Source organism: Crocodylus siamensis, chromosome 2 (assembly GCF_052110815.1).
Source record: "Crocodylus siamensis isolate JL-2025a chromosome 2, ASM5211081v1, whole genome shotgun sequence".
NCBI classification, from domain to species: Eukaryota; Metazoa; Chordata; order Crocodylia; family Crocodylidae; genus Crocodylus; species Crocodylus siamensis.
Genome location: NC_143396.1, coordinates 216,779,009 through 216,796,132, shown reverse-complemented (window position 1 = coordinate 216,796,132; position 17,124 = coordinate 216,779,009). Strand labels below are relative to the sequence as shown.

Here is a 17,124-nt window from a genome sequence, read left to right as displayed (position 1 = left end):
TGCCGTTAAAACATGGAGGCTAGGCTGATTAGTCACTGTAATGAATTTTTCAAGAAAGGATTCTCCCCTATAAATAATGATGACTTTGTCTGGATAGCATTTGTGTGACTCACCTTTCCAGCATGCCGGGCAGCACCAAGCGTGTCATCTGCAAAAAAGAAAAGAAAAGAAAACATTCATATGGTGGAGGATGCAGACACCATACAAACAAGTACAGAGAGAGAGAAGCCTCTCTCCTCCTAGAAACACCTGTTGTACCCCACTCTACCCCAACCATATCTAGGGGAATTGAAGACCAGACTCTGTGTAGGTAGTTTATTTTTATTCTACCTATGTATCTTGGCTCTGTCAAGTAGGATGTGCAGCAATTCTGGTGCATTCATTTTTTCTGGTATCATCAGTTCGGTAAGAACTCAAGGTATTTTCCAATTCTTAGTTCTCCTCATCAGAAGCTTTCAAAATGCTTTATAAAGGTCACACTGCCAGGATGCCAAGGCGAAATTATGATTTGCTTTTACATATGGCCGCCCTCTGATACACTGAAAACAGAATCAATCAACAGGAGAGTTCAGACTAGAGTCTAGCAGTCTTAGGTTGTAATCCCACATTCTATCCATTTTTATTAATTTTTCCCCCTATCAAAAATGTCTTTGGATTATGGTGACTGGCAAGAGCACTGAACAGAGCTAACTAGTGCAGCTAAGTACTATACCAGCTTCGATAGCACTGTGCATGTACAGTGCTTCTGAGATGCATGCCCCATTTACAGAATATGTCCTCTTTGAAAGCAGGTATGCCCCACCATATAAACAGAAAAAAAAAATGACTAGTAGGAAGCAGGTACAGGTCAATTTTCAGCAGTGACCGAGCAGTCAACAGAAGGCAGCAGTTGCTGCCTCCTGTGGGCGGCAGCTGGGGCTCAGGCACTGCTGTAAATTGACCTGCTGGGGCTTGGGTGCTCACTCTTTGCCCTCTATGAGCAAAGTCTTCCAGTATAAGAATGAGTAAATTATTGCTACTCGTGTTCACATCTAGAACCCGAAGTTTGTTGCTCCAATTATGAAACTTTCAGAACAGTTCTCATCTTTTTAAAAGCTTGTCCAGCAACAGAACGCAAACATTAAATCACTTGTTGAAAGTATTCAGGATCCTGCAACAAAAAACACTTTTCCTGGGAATGCTGCCTTTTCACACTGAAAACAACCCACCTTCATACAGACTATCCCAGTGCCCTCAGATGACCTCAAGCACAACCTTTTCCAAATACCAGATACAACAAAATGTAAAAAACAAAAACAAAAACCAACTCTGCAAACCTCTTAGAGCCTGGAGAACTAATTTTAGAATTAACGGTGAAGTTGTGGACAAATTTTTGCCAGAGCAGCTATTAAGAAGAAAATAAACCAGCCATTGCACCAAATATCTAATTATAATAGGAAGCAGGTAAAACCATTTACTATCTGGAGACTTTGGAGATAATGAAATTTTGAAACAGGTATTATTAGGTCAGATATCATCCCTGAACCAAGTATCAGTAATATTCCATCCCAACTGTCCCCAGTAATAAAAGTCCTCTATAATCAGTCTTTTGTGCCAAAAATAAAAAAATAAATTGCTAGCGATTTTCATATCCTCGCAACATAAGTTACATTTGTGGTCCAAAAAGCCTTCTGGAGGGCTAATATCGCTACAAGTGATGCCAAAATACAACACTTCCTACTGAATCCAATTTTTTTTGATCATTTTATAAATGCAGTCTTTGCAGAGTGGTGTGGGCAGGGAGTGGAGAAACTAGCATAGCTGATTATGCAAGTTTAGAAGCACAAAGGAATATTATTTTAACAGTTTTAAAAAACTTTTCATATCATAACATGAGCTCTCATTTTGTAGTGGGTTTCAGAGTTTTTGCTCTCTTAAAGGATATTCATATTCATATCTCTCCAAAGAGAAAGAAGAAAAGAAAAACATTACAGCAGACATTTTCACTTGGTCACATTCTTATAAAGCCCTTGTAAGTCTCCTGATCTGGCATAGGCAAAAACATCAACTGTCAATAGCCCTCCCTGATTCCATACAAGCAGTACATTTACAGGGTGGATAGGAATCACAGACCTTTCTACCCATCTCTAAAAGCAGCAGAGGGAAATAGGTTGGGTCCAAGCACTCCATACAATCTTGCCTACTGCAGGTGTATGTGCATGTCTCTGACAAAGGCCTCCAGACTGTAGCTTTGGCAAAATGCCTGGAAGCTGCCAGAGGCCTGGATCAGCCATCTTTGGGGCACACTCCTCCTAGAACTCACAGGTTAGACTTTAATACTTGATTGCACTATTCTTTCCTTTTGGAGAAGTCTTGCTTCCCTAAACCACCCCAACTTTGCTGCATTCCCACAGAAAATGGCAACAAACAACAACCTTAAGTGTAATATAATTTAATTCCATTTCAGGAGTGACTGCTGGGCTCAGGGAGAACCGGTTAACCCTTATACATCCCAAGTGAACACAGCAGTCCTCAAATTTAACTGAAATGTAAAGCAACAGATTGCACTGAGTCACTCAAGAAAAACGCTGATGTTACTGTCTAGCATATGGAAACCTAAACTACAGCCTCAGCAGCAAACCCAGACTCATTCCTGCCAAAGAAAATAATGTATAACATGCTGTAGACCAGCGTTTCTTAACCCGTGAGTCACAACCCAAGAATGTGTTGGAAGAAAATATGAAAAGGTCGCAAACAAACTTTAAAAATGGATTCTCCTTTAGAAGAGAAAAACGTGGGAAACTGGCTTTTCCCTTGCAGGCTGGCAGAGCTCCAGCCTGCGAAGGGCTACTTGGGGCTCCCATGCCCCTACCCCCACCCCCATACCCACCCTGACCCACACTGAGGGGCTGGATGCAAAGGACAGTGGGTCAGGAGTGAGGGGCACTGGGTTGGAACTGGCCATCGATGTTTACAAATAGGTCCTGGTACAAAAAAAGTTGAGAACTACTGCTATAAACCAATATTTTACAGCTCTGAAATAATGCATCTGAAGTATTATTTCAAATGTTGTCTTTCTTTAAAACTGCAGCCTGTTTCCACTACTGTAGAAGAAATCAGAACCATAGCAAAGAAGGGGCAGAACTGTAAAATTTAGTGACTTTGCTCAATAAGAGTAAAATTTTGCCTTCAGACATGCAACTTGCTGCTCCTGTTGACTTTAACCCTGAATTGGATGCATGGTCTTCTGTTGGGCACCTTGGCTCAAACTATTTTATAACTAAAATACCTTCATGGTGAGGACCTAAAACCCAGCTTTCCTACTTCTTTCATGAGTGCTCTAAACTATAGTCTACTGAGCAAAACATGGGCATGCCACCACTTTTTTTTTTTTTTTTTTTTTAACTGAATGCAAAGTCAGCATGAGCGAAGTTTGCTTAAGTGTACCTCTCTAGTGACTTCGGAGTTTAGCACATCTCAGATTCACTATGAATTGCATGTACAGCTTCAGGTGCTGTCAGGTACTGAAGTGCTCCAGCTGGATTTCTTCTGAGGATCCAGCGAAAGCCTTATGTAAACACTTCAAGAACTTTACAGGCCAAAACAGAGATGCCTAACATTTTTAGGTGGTAAACACATTTTTCACTACAAAATTGCAGTTTGTAACTTGGACACCTAAATTCTCCCAACATTGCATTCAGGCTCTAACATCACCACTTCAATTCTGGTTCTAAGTCTTTACCATTCAAAAGTGATGTAGAGTAACTAATTGCAACCATATGCATTATATAGTGTAAATTACATAACTGCTAATTACCACTGAAACTGCAAGCTTAATAGAGAAACAGGTTTCTGCAAGTCAATATTCAAATTGCACAAAGAAATGATAAAACCAGTGACAGTTATACCATATGATTAGGGACTGAGTATAAGTACCCAGTGTGAGAATATAGCAACCTTCATAAAGCATCCAATTTTTAGGAATGTAAGAACTTAAGAAGTGGCATAGAGTCAGAGCAGTGGTTCATCTAGCCCAGGATCCTGTCTCTGACAGTGGCAAAATGGATGCCATACAGGTAGAGCACCAAATGGGATCTCTCTACAGTGATCTATCCTTTATTTAATACCTTCCCTGGCATACCTCATTTATTGGGTTAGAGATGTCAGGAAACATATCCAACCATTCTGTTCAACAGCCACAATAAATAGATCTATCATCCATGAATTTATCCAGTTCCTTCTTTGAATGTGGGTATCTTATCTGCCTCCACTACCTCCTATGGCAATGAATTCCAAAAGTTAATTACACATTGTGTAAACAAGTACTTCAGTACTTTTTAATTAGTTTTAAACCTGTCACCTACCAATTGCAGTAGGTGACCTTTAGTTCTAATATTCTGGGACTTGGCAAACAACAGTTCCCTGTTCACTTGGTCCACATGCTTCAGCATTTTATAGACCTGTCATATTCCCCCTCAGTCATCTTCTTTCCAGACTGAAGAGTCTTGGCCTTTTTAGTCTCTCCTTGTATAGCAACTGCTCCATGCCCCTGATCATTTTAGTCACCCCTTCTCTGTACCTTTTCTAATTCTTCTACATCCTTTTTGACATGCAGAGACCAGAACTGCACACAGTATGCAAGATACAGGAGCACCTCAGATTTGTATAATGGCATGAAGTTCTCCATTTCGTTTTCTATTCCCTTCTTAATGATGTCAAACATTTTACTGGATTTTTTGGTCACCACTGCACACTGAGCTGATGTTTTTAGAGAACAAACTACAATGACTCCAAGGTCTCTTTCCTGAATCATACCAGCTAGTTCAGAACCTAGTATTCTGTACATTTATTTGAGGTTATTTTCCCTCTTGCACTTGTTGACACTAAAATTCTTCTACTATTTTTTTGCCCACTCAATTAGCTTGGTGAGATCTTTCTGCAACTTGTCTCCATCACTCTATTTGAAGTAGACTATCAAAATATAGACAGGTGGAAGACAGTGATAATAGATCTGCATCAGAAAATGCTGCTTTTGGCAACACAATTTCTTTTTCAAAAATAATTTTGCCTGTTTCCCAGAAAAAAACAAGTTCTCATTTCTAAAAACTTTGAAAAATTATTTGAAAAAATAAAAAAAGGGAATGCAATTTTGTATGTTCTTCACGTCTGTAATTACTCTGACATTTCATGATGCATCCTTAATAGTAATGCATGATATGCTATGTCATTGTGACAAGGTTGAAATACTCTATTTTATTTTACTGTTTAACACAGACTAAGACAAACCGCTTTTCAGTACAAATTGAAAAATTTTGTTTTCTTAAACAAAGCATTCTATACCACCAAGGACTGACAGAGAAGAATACTGGTATGTTATCCTGCCAAAAAATTACTTATCTAGATGCAGACCAGTACCAGTATACAAAAATTGTCCCTCCATTATCCTTCAGTGAAACAAGCTATACCAGTAAAAGTACACTTTGGATACTACTAATTGCATCTGCATCAGGGACTTCTACTGGTATGTTTATGATGGTCTTCACAGATACAACCGAGTATGGAAACAGATATTGCCTTTGTGCAGCCATAAAAATGTTTATAGCAGCAAAAAGGTCATGTAGACAGATCCCTTGTGCCACAAATGCCTAAAATTTGTGACTGCAATACAGACAGTATCAATTCATGCTGCTTCATTGTGGTAGACGTCTGCTGCATTTATGGCATGAGTGAGCTCAAGCCACAGCTGCTCACACTCTCCATCCACTTAGGGCTCAAGTGTGCAGGGCTCCAGCACCAACTCTCAGCCACCTTCCACCCTCTCGGCTGCCCAAAGGTGGTTGTGCCAAGTGGGCAAAGTGTGGGGAAAGCAGCTGGGAACTGGAGCTAGAGCCCCAGTGTGCTGGGGCAGGAGCTGGTTGGCTGCAGTTACCCCTGCCACCCTGACCACCTGGAGCAGTGCAGCAAGGGCCAGAGGAGAAGCCACTGGAGGCGAGGTGGGGAGCTGACTAGTACCCAAGCAGCTGCAGCTACAATGTTAGCAGCCCTGCCAGGAGGCTGCATACACTAGCCAGGGCAAGTGGGTATGGGCTGCCCCGGGCAGGAGGGGACAGGGCTCAGCCCCATACAGAGAGCCAAAGATCAGATCCAATCAATTGGTGAGTGCCTGTCCATGGGCTGGACTCAATCAACTGGCAGGCCAGATCTACAGCTGATCTGCTTCACTTGACAACATCTGTTTATATCCTGACATAGCTTGCTGGCAAAAATTGGTAATACAGACAAAGCAGTTGGGTGATAATGAAGTTTAACACTGATCAGATTTGGAGTGAAATTTTTTTTTCAAACTCTTGGAAAATTAAAAAAAATAAAAGTTCCAAGTTTCAAGTACCTTTAATTTACAGATGCCCTGTTCTGCCAGAACCATGAACTCCACAAAGTTGTATGGGTCTATAAATTAATATTCATGCCATATAAAACACTGCCTTTGAAGAACAGAATTAAAGTGAAAACTAAAAAGTAAACTGATTTTAAAAGCTGGATACTTAATAAAGCGTTAAGGAAAAGTTGAAAAGAGCCCTCAACTACCCTTACAGAGAGTATCCCGTCCTGTGTGCCCCACCGCAATAAATCCCCTTTATAAGTTGCTGGTTTCTACTGAGATGCTATGACCACAGCTAGAAGCTACAATGGTACCCAGGGAATTGTCATAGCCCTTTTTCTAAATGCAAGTAGTTACAGAACAAGTGACCAGGCACTGGCAACTACTTACACAGAAGAACTGCCTCACTAAATAAAAACCGCTACTTGTTGCAGATTATTTGGACATTACCAGAGGTTACCAGAGAAAGAAGAGTATGTTCATAATAGCTGTCTTGGTGTAAAAATGTTCAGTTTTTTAGTTAATACATTTTGGCAAAATGTGGCTATGCTTAATGCATAGGCAATGAGTAATTTGTTGTTGGTATGCAGATTCTTATGCATTTGTAAAAACCTCTAAACATTATTAAATGCTTCTATGCAATTCTATGAATATATGGCAACTGAATGGGACTTCCCTCATTGCATTATACTTTATTTAAAGTTACCTTTATCTCAGCCATAATACTCTTCAACATAGGCTGATATACAACAGCCCTTTTACATGGAGATCCCTGATCATTAAAACTCATTACAGGGTATTTATTCACTCTTTTTTAAGCAGGCTCTATCCATGCTGTTATGCAAAATCTTTAACTAATTTCTAGTGTAGCAAACGCAAACAGTAATGCAACACAGAAGGCATATTGCACCCTTTTTTCTGTACACCCTAGGTTGCCTATACACATGCAAAAAAGCTGCTCCAATGCACTGTGATTACAATATGTTGGAACAGATTTGATTAATTGAGTCTGCTGGAGTGTGGTAATTACGTGTTTCCAGCATCACGTGTTACCGTGTCCCCGCACTGAAAAAATGACACCAGGGCACATGAAATAAAGCTCATTGAATGAATTTAGTTAAATCGCCCTGCCCCTGCCACCACTTCTCAGTGCAGGGACCCTGATAGAGGTGAAGCTTTGGGCACTTTAATTAAAGTGGCTTTCAGAGCCACTCTAATTAAAGCGCCCCGTCTCCCCAAGCACATCTATAAACGCCCCTAATGCCTAATCCCAGTTTTGACCCCAAAGAGACCTAACTTCAGAAAAGAAGCAATTGAGATTCCAGGGTTGTGGAAGCTTCTACTCCATTTACTTGGGCATCAGATAAAATGAAGATTGGAGACAGATGTTCCCATGGTTTTACTGCAACCCATATTGGAATTCCACATCTGTAGGAAGATAGCTATATTTAACATAAAAGCTAGGAGGATGGCACTAGCTTAAGACACGCTGCTTTGGAATCGAGGGTTTATATAAATCAAGATCTAAATAATCCACCTGGAAGAAGCCAGAGAACTTGTACAATATGATTACACATTCTCTTCAGCCAAGATAACTTTCTTGGATTTCATGCACACAGATCTAGGATGAAGTTACAATGGTAGTTACAACCTTCTGAAATGACCACAGAAAAATAAAATATACTACAGAACTTGTTAGATGAACACCGCTTCAACATATGAGCCTTCTATTAGGAAGTACTTTATTGTGCATACCCTCTACATATTGGGCTAGTGTGCAGGGTCAGGCCATGGCCAGGCCCAGCACACAAGGTGGGCTCCAATGTGGTCCTTTAGACCCAGAATGCCAGATAGGACTGGCATGCGGGGTCTGGCTGTGGCCAGACCCAGCACATGGCTCTAGACCAGGGGCGAGCAATTATTTTGGGCAGAGGGCCGCTTACTGAGTTTTGGCAAGCCATCAAGGGCCATATGACAGCTAGTCCAGGGCAGATAAATATTAATTTTCTAAATTTTTTAGGGCCCCATGGGCCAGATAGAATGGCCTGGCAGGCTGCATCTGGCCCCTCAGCCACATTTTGCCCACCCCTGCTCAGGACCAGCAGGCCCAATCAAGCCAGAGTGCAGGGTCCAACTGTGGCTGGACCTAGAGCACAGGCTTGGATCCAATGGGTGCCTGGACTAATCCTGTGTATATACCAAACCTGGGTCTGGTATATGCAAGAAAATATGGTATTCTAGTATCTTAAATTACAAATTACAATTGCAAACTTACAGCTTTTGCAAAACCCTTGGGACCTTACCGTTTGGGCTACATAGAGCCCTGGCAGCCTTCCAATGATTAGTGGACAAGATATACTGTAATATTTGCAAACACATGGGTGGATCACCTCCAGTGTCTAAACAGGTGTTGCAGACACCACATGCAGCTAGGCTCATGGCCAATCCAGGTAAATGTCACACAAGGTACATGGAAACTAAATACCTAGGGCAGGGGTTCCCAAAGTTTTTATGCTGCGGCACAGCTAACCACGGCCTGGAAGCGGCCATGGTCCAACAAACTTCAGCCCAGCAGCCACAGCCAACCACGGCCAGAATTTCTGGCCAGAAGACAGGTAAGGATACCCCCACCCTCCAGGTGGGAGGGTGGGCCAAACCCTGCACTGCCGCGGACCCTACAGAAGGAGCTGCGGCCTCTCTGCCAGGCTCTGGGTGGGCTGCAGTTTGCTGGTCCATGGCCACTTCCGGTCCGGCAGCTGGCTGTGATGTGGGGAAAAGCATGCTGCAAAGGTCATCCAAATGTGAGACAGTGTTTGGGACTGTAAAAAGGCTACTGTGCAGCACACTAGTCCTGCACAGTCCGGACTTGACAAAATAATTTATTGTACATACGGATGCCTCAGAGTGAGGCCTGGGAACAGTCCTTTCCCTAGAGTTTGAAGATGGGGAACACCTTATCCTGTATTTAAGTAGAAAGCTCCTCCCCCAGGAGCACAGATACGCTATAACAGAAAAAGAATGTCTGGCAATTAAATGGGTAGTACAGACCCTTTGCCATTATCTCCTAGGGGCTCATTGCTGGTTGATCAATCATACCCCATTAACATGACTCAATGCTATGAGGGAGGCTAAGCCCTGGCTGATGAGGTGGTACTTGTCCTTGCAACCTTCTGACTTTTCAATATGCCACCACCTGGGGTCCATACAAGCAAAAGCAGGATTTCTTCTCCCAAGAAGGAGGTGGGGATGGGAGAATAAATAAATGGAAGAGTGTTCTACTTTATGGTTCATGGGTTGTAGACCAGCTGTAGGCAGTAGGAAAGTGATTGTGTGTCTGCCTAGGAAGACTGGACCAGCTGGTGAGCACAAGTGGCTGGCCTAAAGGAAATTAAAACTCCCAGGGAAGGGAACTGTGGGGGAAGAGAGAGAAGGCTGTGAAGCTAGAGGCTGCAGCACCGAGGAAGGGTACTCTCTCAGGGTCTGGGAAGAGGCCACAGGGTTTGGTGGTCTAGTGGTGGTCTAAAGTACTACTCTAATGATTGCACTTTATGTCTGATGGTTATGTTTGTTTCTGTGGGCAAGAACCCTGGAAAATAAAGACTGTGGTATGCTACCTGACAAACCACTACAGAGTCCAATTACATTTTCTGCTCTCTGGTGACTAAGGGGATCCCTCACAGACATTTTAAAATAGTCTTCTGTGGCAATCTGCCAACACACTTTGTATAGCTAGTAGATAAACTTCCTCCAGAGTGATTTTGTGATGGAAATGAAAATTTCTCCAAGTATGAAAAGCCTCTTGACATAGGTGAAGCATATATTGCTCCTAGCTGCTTTTATAAAACATGAGTGAATTATTGTACATCATTACTCATCAGATTTCTTACAACCAGAAGACAGCCTGATTGTGCTCAATTAGCTGCAGGATAGTTCTGTGGGGATATTTATGTACAGAGTTCACAGCGAGGAGTTCAGAGATCATTGAAATGAGCTCCCTAGATTAACTTGGAGGCATCCAATACCAACATCTTTGTATGAAGTGAAGACGACAACGATATGCCTTCAAAGACTTTTCTTGGGTTCATACATGATTTTAATCATTACCAGACTTCTGGTGGAACATGTACTAGTACCTCCAGCTGTTATTTTCTGCTCAACCGATAGAGAGGCTGAAACCTATACTGATATGCAAAAATGAAGTCTGGCACATTGAGTTACATAGGGGCAATAACTTAAGTGGCATAGCAGTCTCAGGCAAATTCTGATGTTCTGGAATTTGCTTACAGGGGTTGTGCCTAAACTTGAACTTGCAGGTAAAAGCATTTAGTTGCTTTTGGTCCAAAATGGGTCATCACACTTTTCTTTTTGGGAATCAAAAGAGAGATGAAAGTCACACCTTTCCTATGTTCCGAGGAACTTCTACTTCTCTGAGAGAGAAAAGTTACTGCATCTTCTGCGCTTGTGCCCAATAAGAATGTGGAAGGCATTTTAGGGCAAGAAAGAAGACTGAATAGCCCACTTTGTGCTCCTTACAAAACCCATGTTTATTTGATTTTCGGTTCTCAAATTGGAAGTGGAACGAGCTAGAAATGAAAAGGGAGTTGAAAGGGTCTGTACCCTGCTCTTAGTCAAACAGTTAAATTTATTAAGTCTGTCTGCATAATAAATAAAAAGATTGCTGCTGTTGTCACTGAGGCTTAAAAGGCTTACTGGTTAGGCAAAGATGTATAGAAACCTATGGATCTTAGAATCCAAGCAAGTCCTCCAGGAAATGAAACAACTCATCTGGTTTTGCATTAAAGAACTCCTTTTCCTTGTATGTCAGATCTTCAGATGTTACTAGGACTTCTTTAGAGATACCCAGAAAATGGAGCCAGAAGGATCTCCGCATAGTAAATCACAGTTACCATCAATCTGGAATTTGTATCCAAAGCAGAAACTTCATAAATGCACTGGAAACTTGTCCCCAGCAATGATTACACATAGTTTCCTTACTGTGCTGTGATAGAAGCTAAATTTTGTTGAGGAGCTGCAACTAATAAACCCATTATTTCACCAGCAAGGCTAAGTATTTGGCAGTTATTCAAGAAGCTTGATGTTATTTTCCCCCCTATCCCAGCAAGTCCAGTTTCTTAAGCTCACCATCTTCAGGTGTTAATGTTAGTCTGATGGTGATACTCTGTTCATTTGCTGCCACCACCACTAGTGAGGAAGGCATGCGATAAAACTGTTCAGATCCCTGGAATGAGACCAGATAGCAACAAGCTGCTCTTTTCAGGGTTGGAGGTAGAGAGAAGGATGTTTATCAGTGCAGTCAGACAGAACTTGAGTCCTTTGTTAATTATTACTACAAGATACCCAGGTGGCAAAAAGAAGAGGATGTGAAAAAAAACTGTTCAAGATTTACTCAAACCACATGAAATGGAATCTCTAGATATTCCTAAAATATCTTCTAGTCATCCAGGTTGGAAATAGATAATTAAGGCATTACCCACACTGTAGAAAGATGAAAACCTATCAACTTGTGCCAAGTCGTCTCTTGTTTGTTATTCCTTAGCTGAGTTTGAAAGCAGTCTGTTCTAGTGGGGCTGAAGTAAACTGGGCTGGTGAAGATCCTTGTAAGACTGTGGAAAAGGGAAACTAACTGTCAACTGGGACAATGATTCAGAGGTCTTGAATGATACATTCTTTAAGAAGAAATAAAAATGAAGATGCTGGTAGGCATAGATAAAAGGTGGTAATGAGGGAAGAACCTCCAGAAACCTCCTGAAACCTTGAGATTGACAGGTCCTATGGCTTTTAAAATCAAACCTTTGTCTCTTCCCCCTGTAAGCCCTATACACTCTCTTCCCCACAACCTGTTTTTTTTCCTAGGAAAGAAGGATGAATCTTTTGCAACAGGAATGACAGTCCCGTAAGCGGGAGGCAACAGCAGGAGCACTTTTTCACTGACAAGTGCTTTGAAGTTTCTGCCCCAGGCATTGCTGGATCTTTTGGATCTCCCTAAAATAAATATTTTCAACCAGGATTCCCCAGCTCTCTTGAGTTCTCTTGGACAATGACTTACAGATGGCACATTTCTCTGCAGCACGTCTCTCTCCCAGCAACAATAAGCATCTGGCATGCCTCTTGTTTAAAGGCATTACAGCTTCACACAAAAGGAAAATTCTGAAGCCTGGAGACTTGTGTTCAGACAGTGACTGAACCCAGTATCAAGAGTACCTCTCAAAAAAAAGAAAAACAGTTTCTTCATAAAAGGTAAGAAAGAAAATACTATTCAAATACACAGAACCTAATTACTAACTATCCATTAAGCATCTATTTACATATTAAAAGGATAAGACCGCAGAGTGCACAAAGAGTTTCAAACATTGTAGATTCTCTAAGTGAGAAAAATGAAGTGAAACTGGAGGCCCAAAGATGGTAGGGGCACCTAGACAGCCCCAGTAGACACTACTGACCAAAATATTCTTGATTTGAGCCTACTAGGGGACACACACCAATAGTAGTAGGGGTTTTATTAGATATACCCACTATATCTACTGACAGATGAAATATACATGAAATATTTCATGTATATGTATCATGTATATTTCTAGCGGACAAGAGCGCAAAAAGAATATTCATTCTAGCATCTACAGAGGTAGGACGCTGTAGGAAAATCTGATCAAATTCTTGAATAAAAATAGAGTGGAGTGCACTTTTAATAGTTTATACAACCTGCTCAAGTCTTTAATCATTGAATAGTGGGCTCCCTCCAGTGGTATACTAAAGATGTCACATCTCAGGACAGAGTTGGGTAGCTGTGATGGTTTGAAGTCAGGCAGGGGGAAGGGTAGAGTGGCACTTTAGATAGAGATGAAATGGCTCAGAAAGGTATGACCTTTCATAGGCAACAACCTACTTTATCAGATGTTAGGAATGGACTGCCAGCAAGAAAGGAACAAACGGAGGGGAGACTGCTAAGACAGGTAAATCAGGTGGACTGATTAGATCAATGATTTTCACCCAAGGTGCTGCAGGCTCATTTCACGAGTGCTGTGGGGTGCTGCTCAACATTAACTTCGTTAGTTGTGCAAAACACCTGCACATGATTTATAAAATAAGATCAGCGCTTTCAAATAGGGTTCTATAGCATCAAAAACATGCTGACCTCTTGTGGTCCGAGTTGTAGCAGAATTGCTCTTTTTTCCTGTAGTCCAAAAAAACTGAGCAAAAACTATGAGCTGGCATTTTCTGAGGGGCACCTTGAGTATAAAAAGGCTGAGAACCACTGGATTAGATCAAGTAAAATAAACAGGGCAGTTAACACCTGGAGGGATAGTGAAGTAAACACCTACTCCAAGTAATGGGATAAGAATCCATAGTCCCTGTTGAGACCAAGGTTAATGCAATTCAGTCTGTGGATGACTTCTTGTTCTGCAATTTTGTGTTCAAGTTGGATTTTATATTTTTTTCATTCAAGGACAGCTAGGAATGACTAGGGAGGTAAAAGTGTTTTGTCACAAGCCTGTGTGTGTTTCTGAACTTTTCCCACCCGGATTTTATAGACCTCCATCATTATTTATAAACGTCATACACAGGTTACAAGCAAAATATAAAGTTCCAAAACAAAGCTAACAGTAGCAAGTTGTCCTGAATCTACTACCTGATGTAGCCATCTGATACTTTTTCCTTTAAGTTGAAGCTCTGTAGCAGAGAGAAATTCTTACAGAAGTATTGCCTTATTTCAGTTTCGTAACCTGTTTGTGTAGCAAACAGGCAATTGTGTTTTGAGCTCCTTGGTAGTATAATGTTGAATGATTTTGTAATCCATGTAATTTAAGATTTACCAAACTCCCATTATAAAGGTAAACCCTGTCCTTTGAATCAACTCCAAGGCACCTAATTTTTCAGTTTCCACAAGAGAGAACAAGTTAGCCTTCAGATGGAAGAAAAGATGCAAGCATGACTGGAAATAGGGGTACAGGAGTGAGTAATCACTCTTGCATCTTTTAACATGTAAAAACATCTTTCTTAACATACAAGCATAGATTTCCTAAACAAAACAAGCTTAGGAAGTGTCACCTCATTCTTGAATTATAAAGTTATTTTGGGCTAAGCAAACTCTAGTTTCTGTCCTGCTGTTTCACAACATACAGACTTTTGATTTAATAGATAAGAAAACATTTGTATGTTCTGTACAATGGTAACTGTAATTACCAAAATTATTCAACCTACTACTGAAGGCAAGGAAGTAACTTTAGAAAATTACATTCCAGAAGAGAAATCAGGCTATTTTACACAATAGTTTTTCCTATTCAGTTTTATGTTTTCCACATAAAACCTTTCCTCCCCACCCCGACACTTATCTATTGGGTGCTGTTCTATATGCTGCAGCTGCACGCCTGCATGCAGTGTCCCAATATGGCACTGATATATTGGTATACCTCTACTGTCTGTCTGTCTGTGTACATGCCTCACCCTGGCCTGCCTTCCTGCAGCAGCAGCCTGGAGCATATGACCAGGCTTGTCTGGCAGCTCCTCTGCACTGCCACTGCTGCTCTCCTGGGCGGCCCAGAGGCAGCAGTAATGGTAGCGGAGTGAAACCCAGGTGTGGGCTCCAAAACTACATGTACCACTAACACATTAAAAAAATTAATGCAAGAACCAATTAACACGTTAATGGCAATGAACTGATAGCTCTATATGGAAGTATTGCTTTATATCAAGGGTGGGCAAAATGTAGCCTGGGGGCCAAATGCGGCCTGCCAGGCTATTCTATCCGACCCACGGGGCCCCTAAAAAATTTAGAAAATTAATATTTATCTGCCCCTGGCTGCCTGCCATGTGGCCCTCGATGGCTTGCCAAAACTCAGTAAGCGGCCCTCTGCCTGAAATAATTGCCCACCCCTGCTTTATATACACATCTTGCTCATTCTTTTCCTTTATAGATACCTATATATGATATATTTGCGAACCATTTATATTAAGATGTCTTTTTTGCGACATAATTTAAGAACAGTCTGATAAGAAGGCAGGAGGACAGAAGCTAAATGGGGTGATTCTTAAGAGTTTAAAAAGGAGGACAGTGAATTTGCCAAGGAAGTAAAAAGAATTTATTGGTAACAAGTGATCCAACACTATTTAGAATACTTACATTTTCAAGTGCTAATGTTAATAAGGGCACTTACCTTGCAAACAGACATGATGTTAATGTTTATCATTTTGTTGATTGTCTGCAACAGAAAGAAATGATTTCTAGAAAAATGACTGATAAATATTAAACCAGTATATCCTGGCATTTTAAATCTAAGGACCAATTATAAATGCACCCAGATTTGAACCAAAAGCCTCTTCCTCCTGTAAAATAATAGACTATCCTCACGTCAGAAACAAATGCATATACAATTCGAGTCAGCTATCCTAGATCCTTGTCACAGATACAAATGGTAATTCCCCAAATACATGCAAAAAAGCTTCTTTATTTAATTTTAGATTATATATTAGTTGGATATAAAGCAATTTCTTAATTATCTAAGCGTTACTTAAGTAATGCAGAGTAAACATATAGCTCAAAAGGTGAAGTGTGTAAGTTCATATTCTAAACTGGAACTGTCCCCATTTCAGACCATTTGTCCTCAATACTATTACACTAAGGTCAACACCTACCTTAATAAAGAGGATACAGACAGGAAGTAATATTATTACTTCTATATTATTGAAAACACCATTACCAAGGAAATCTGCAATTGTTCCCAGTATCAATAATGCTTTTGATCAATTAAAGTAAATTAGTACCTTAGCTTTCTTCTTGATTGATTCCCATCACTCGTTATAAGTCTTATCTTTGCTCTTTTATCAAGGAACCAACATGGTATCTTATGGTATTCAATACTTATAATTAATATAAATTCTGATATACTGGACACACTGTACTCCAAACAACATGATTACTTGTAAGGGAGATGCATTTTTTTAAAAGCTGGTATTTACTATTCACTGTATTATAAAATATTTAACAATTTAATTCATTTACTCATATAAGTCTTAATCATTACATGAAAAAAATTACAACACTTAAAAGATTTTCAAGGTTAGTTCATGGTGAACAAAAGAAATGATATTTCCATTAACCTGTTTGAGTTCACAGAATATGAGACTAAGGCAAGGGATGGACAAATCTCAAGTTTATTATACATATTGGCAAACATAAAAGTGTTGCACTTGAGCATTTTAAATAGATTAAATCTGGCATGCATTCCTTGAGAAGTGAGTTTTCATGTGGCCAGAGTGCATATTGAAAGTAAGTGCAACTTGTGCTACTTTTGTTCACATGAACTGAATATTTCCACATGTACGTGAATCTAAGATGACCCCCCAATAATTAGATTTTGTAGATTTGTGGAACATGTGGAAAAATTATAAAATTTGTTATATTCTTCCATGTATAGAATCTAATTATTAAAGGGTCATCTTAAATTCATCCTCACCACCACTACAGTGGGAAAAACAGTGGTAGAGATACATGAGATAGAAGTGAGATGGTAAGGAGACACTGTACAGGGCAAGCTGTAGGAGGGCGGGCAGGCTTCTCTGTGCCACCCCCTCTTCCCGCACTTGTCCCCAACGCCCCCACAGCCTCAAACCCCACCCCCTACCCTATCTGTACCTTCCCCCTGCTGTTTTGGGCTGTTTTGCACTGGTACTAGGGCATACCTGCACTGGTACTAGGGTATAGAGTACAACACCAGCCCTCGAGCCATAGCAGCACTGCTACAGGACAG

At 40.7% G+C, this 17,124-nt stretch overlaps 1 protein-coding gene across 1 annotated transcript in view; it reads right to left on the bottom strand.

Moving 5' to 3' along the window:
- Nucleotides 1-17,124, bottom strand: part of HSD17B12 (hydroxysteroid 17-beta dehydrogenase 12) — a 135,614-nt gene that overhangs the window by 23,909 nt on the left and 94,581 nt on the right. Inside the window, exons 6-7 of the mRNA XM_090032968.1 lie at nt 15,532-15,576; nt 114-148 (exon numbers count right to left, since the gene is read on the bottom strand). Of these exons, the coding sequence (XP_089889094.1) occupies nt 114-148; nt 15,532-15,576 (80 nt within the window). The remainder of the gene's footprint in view (nt 1-113; nt 149-15,531; nt 15,577-17,124) is intronic.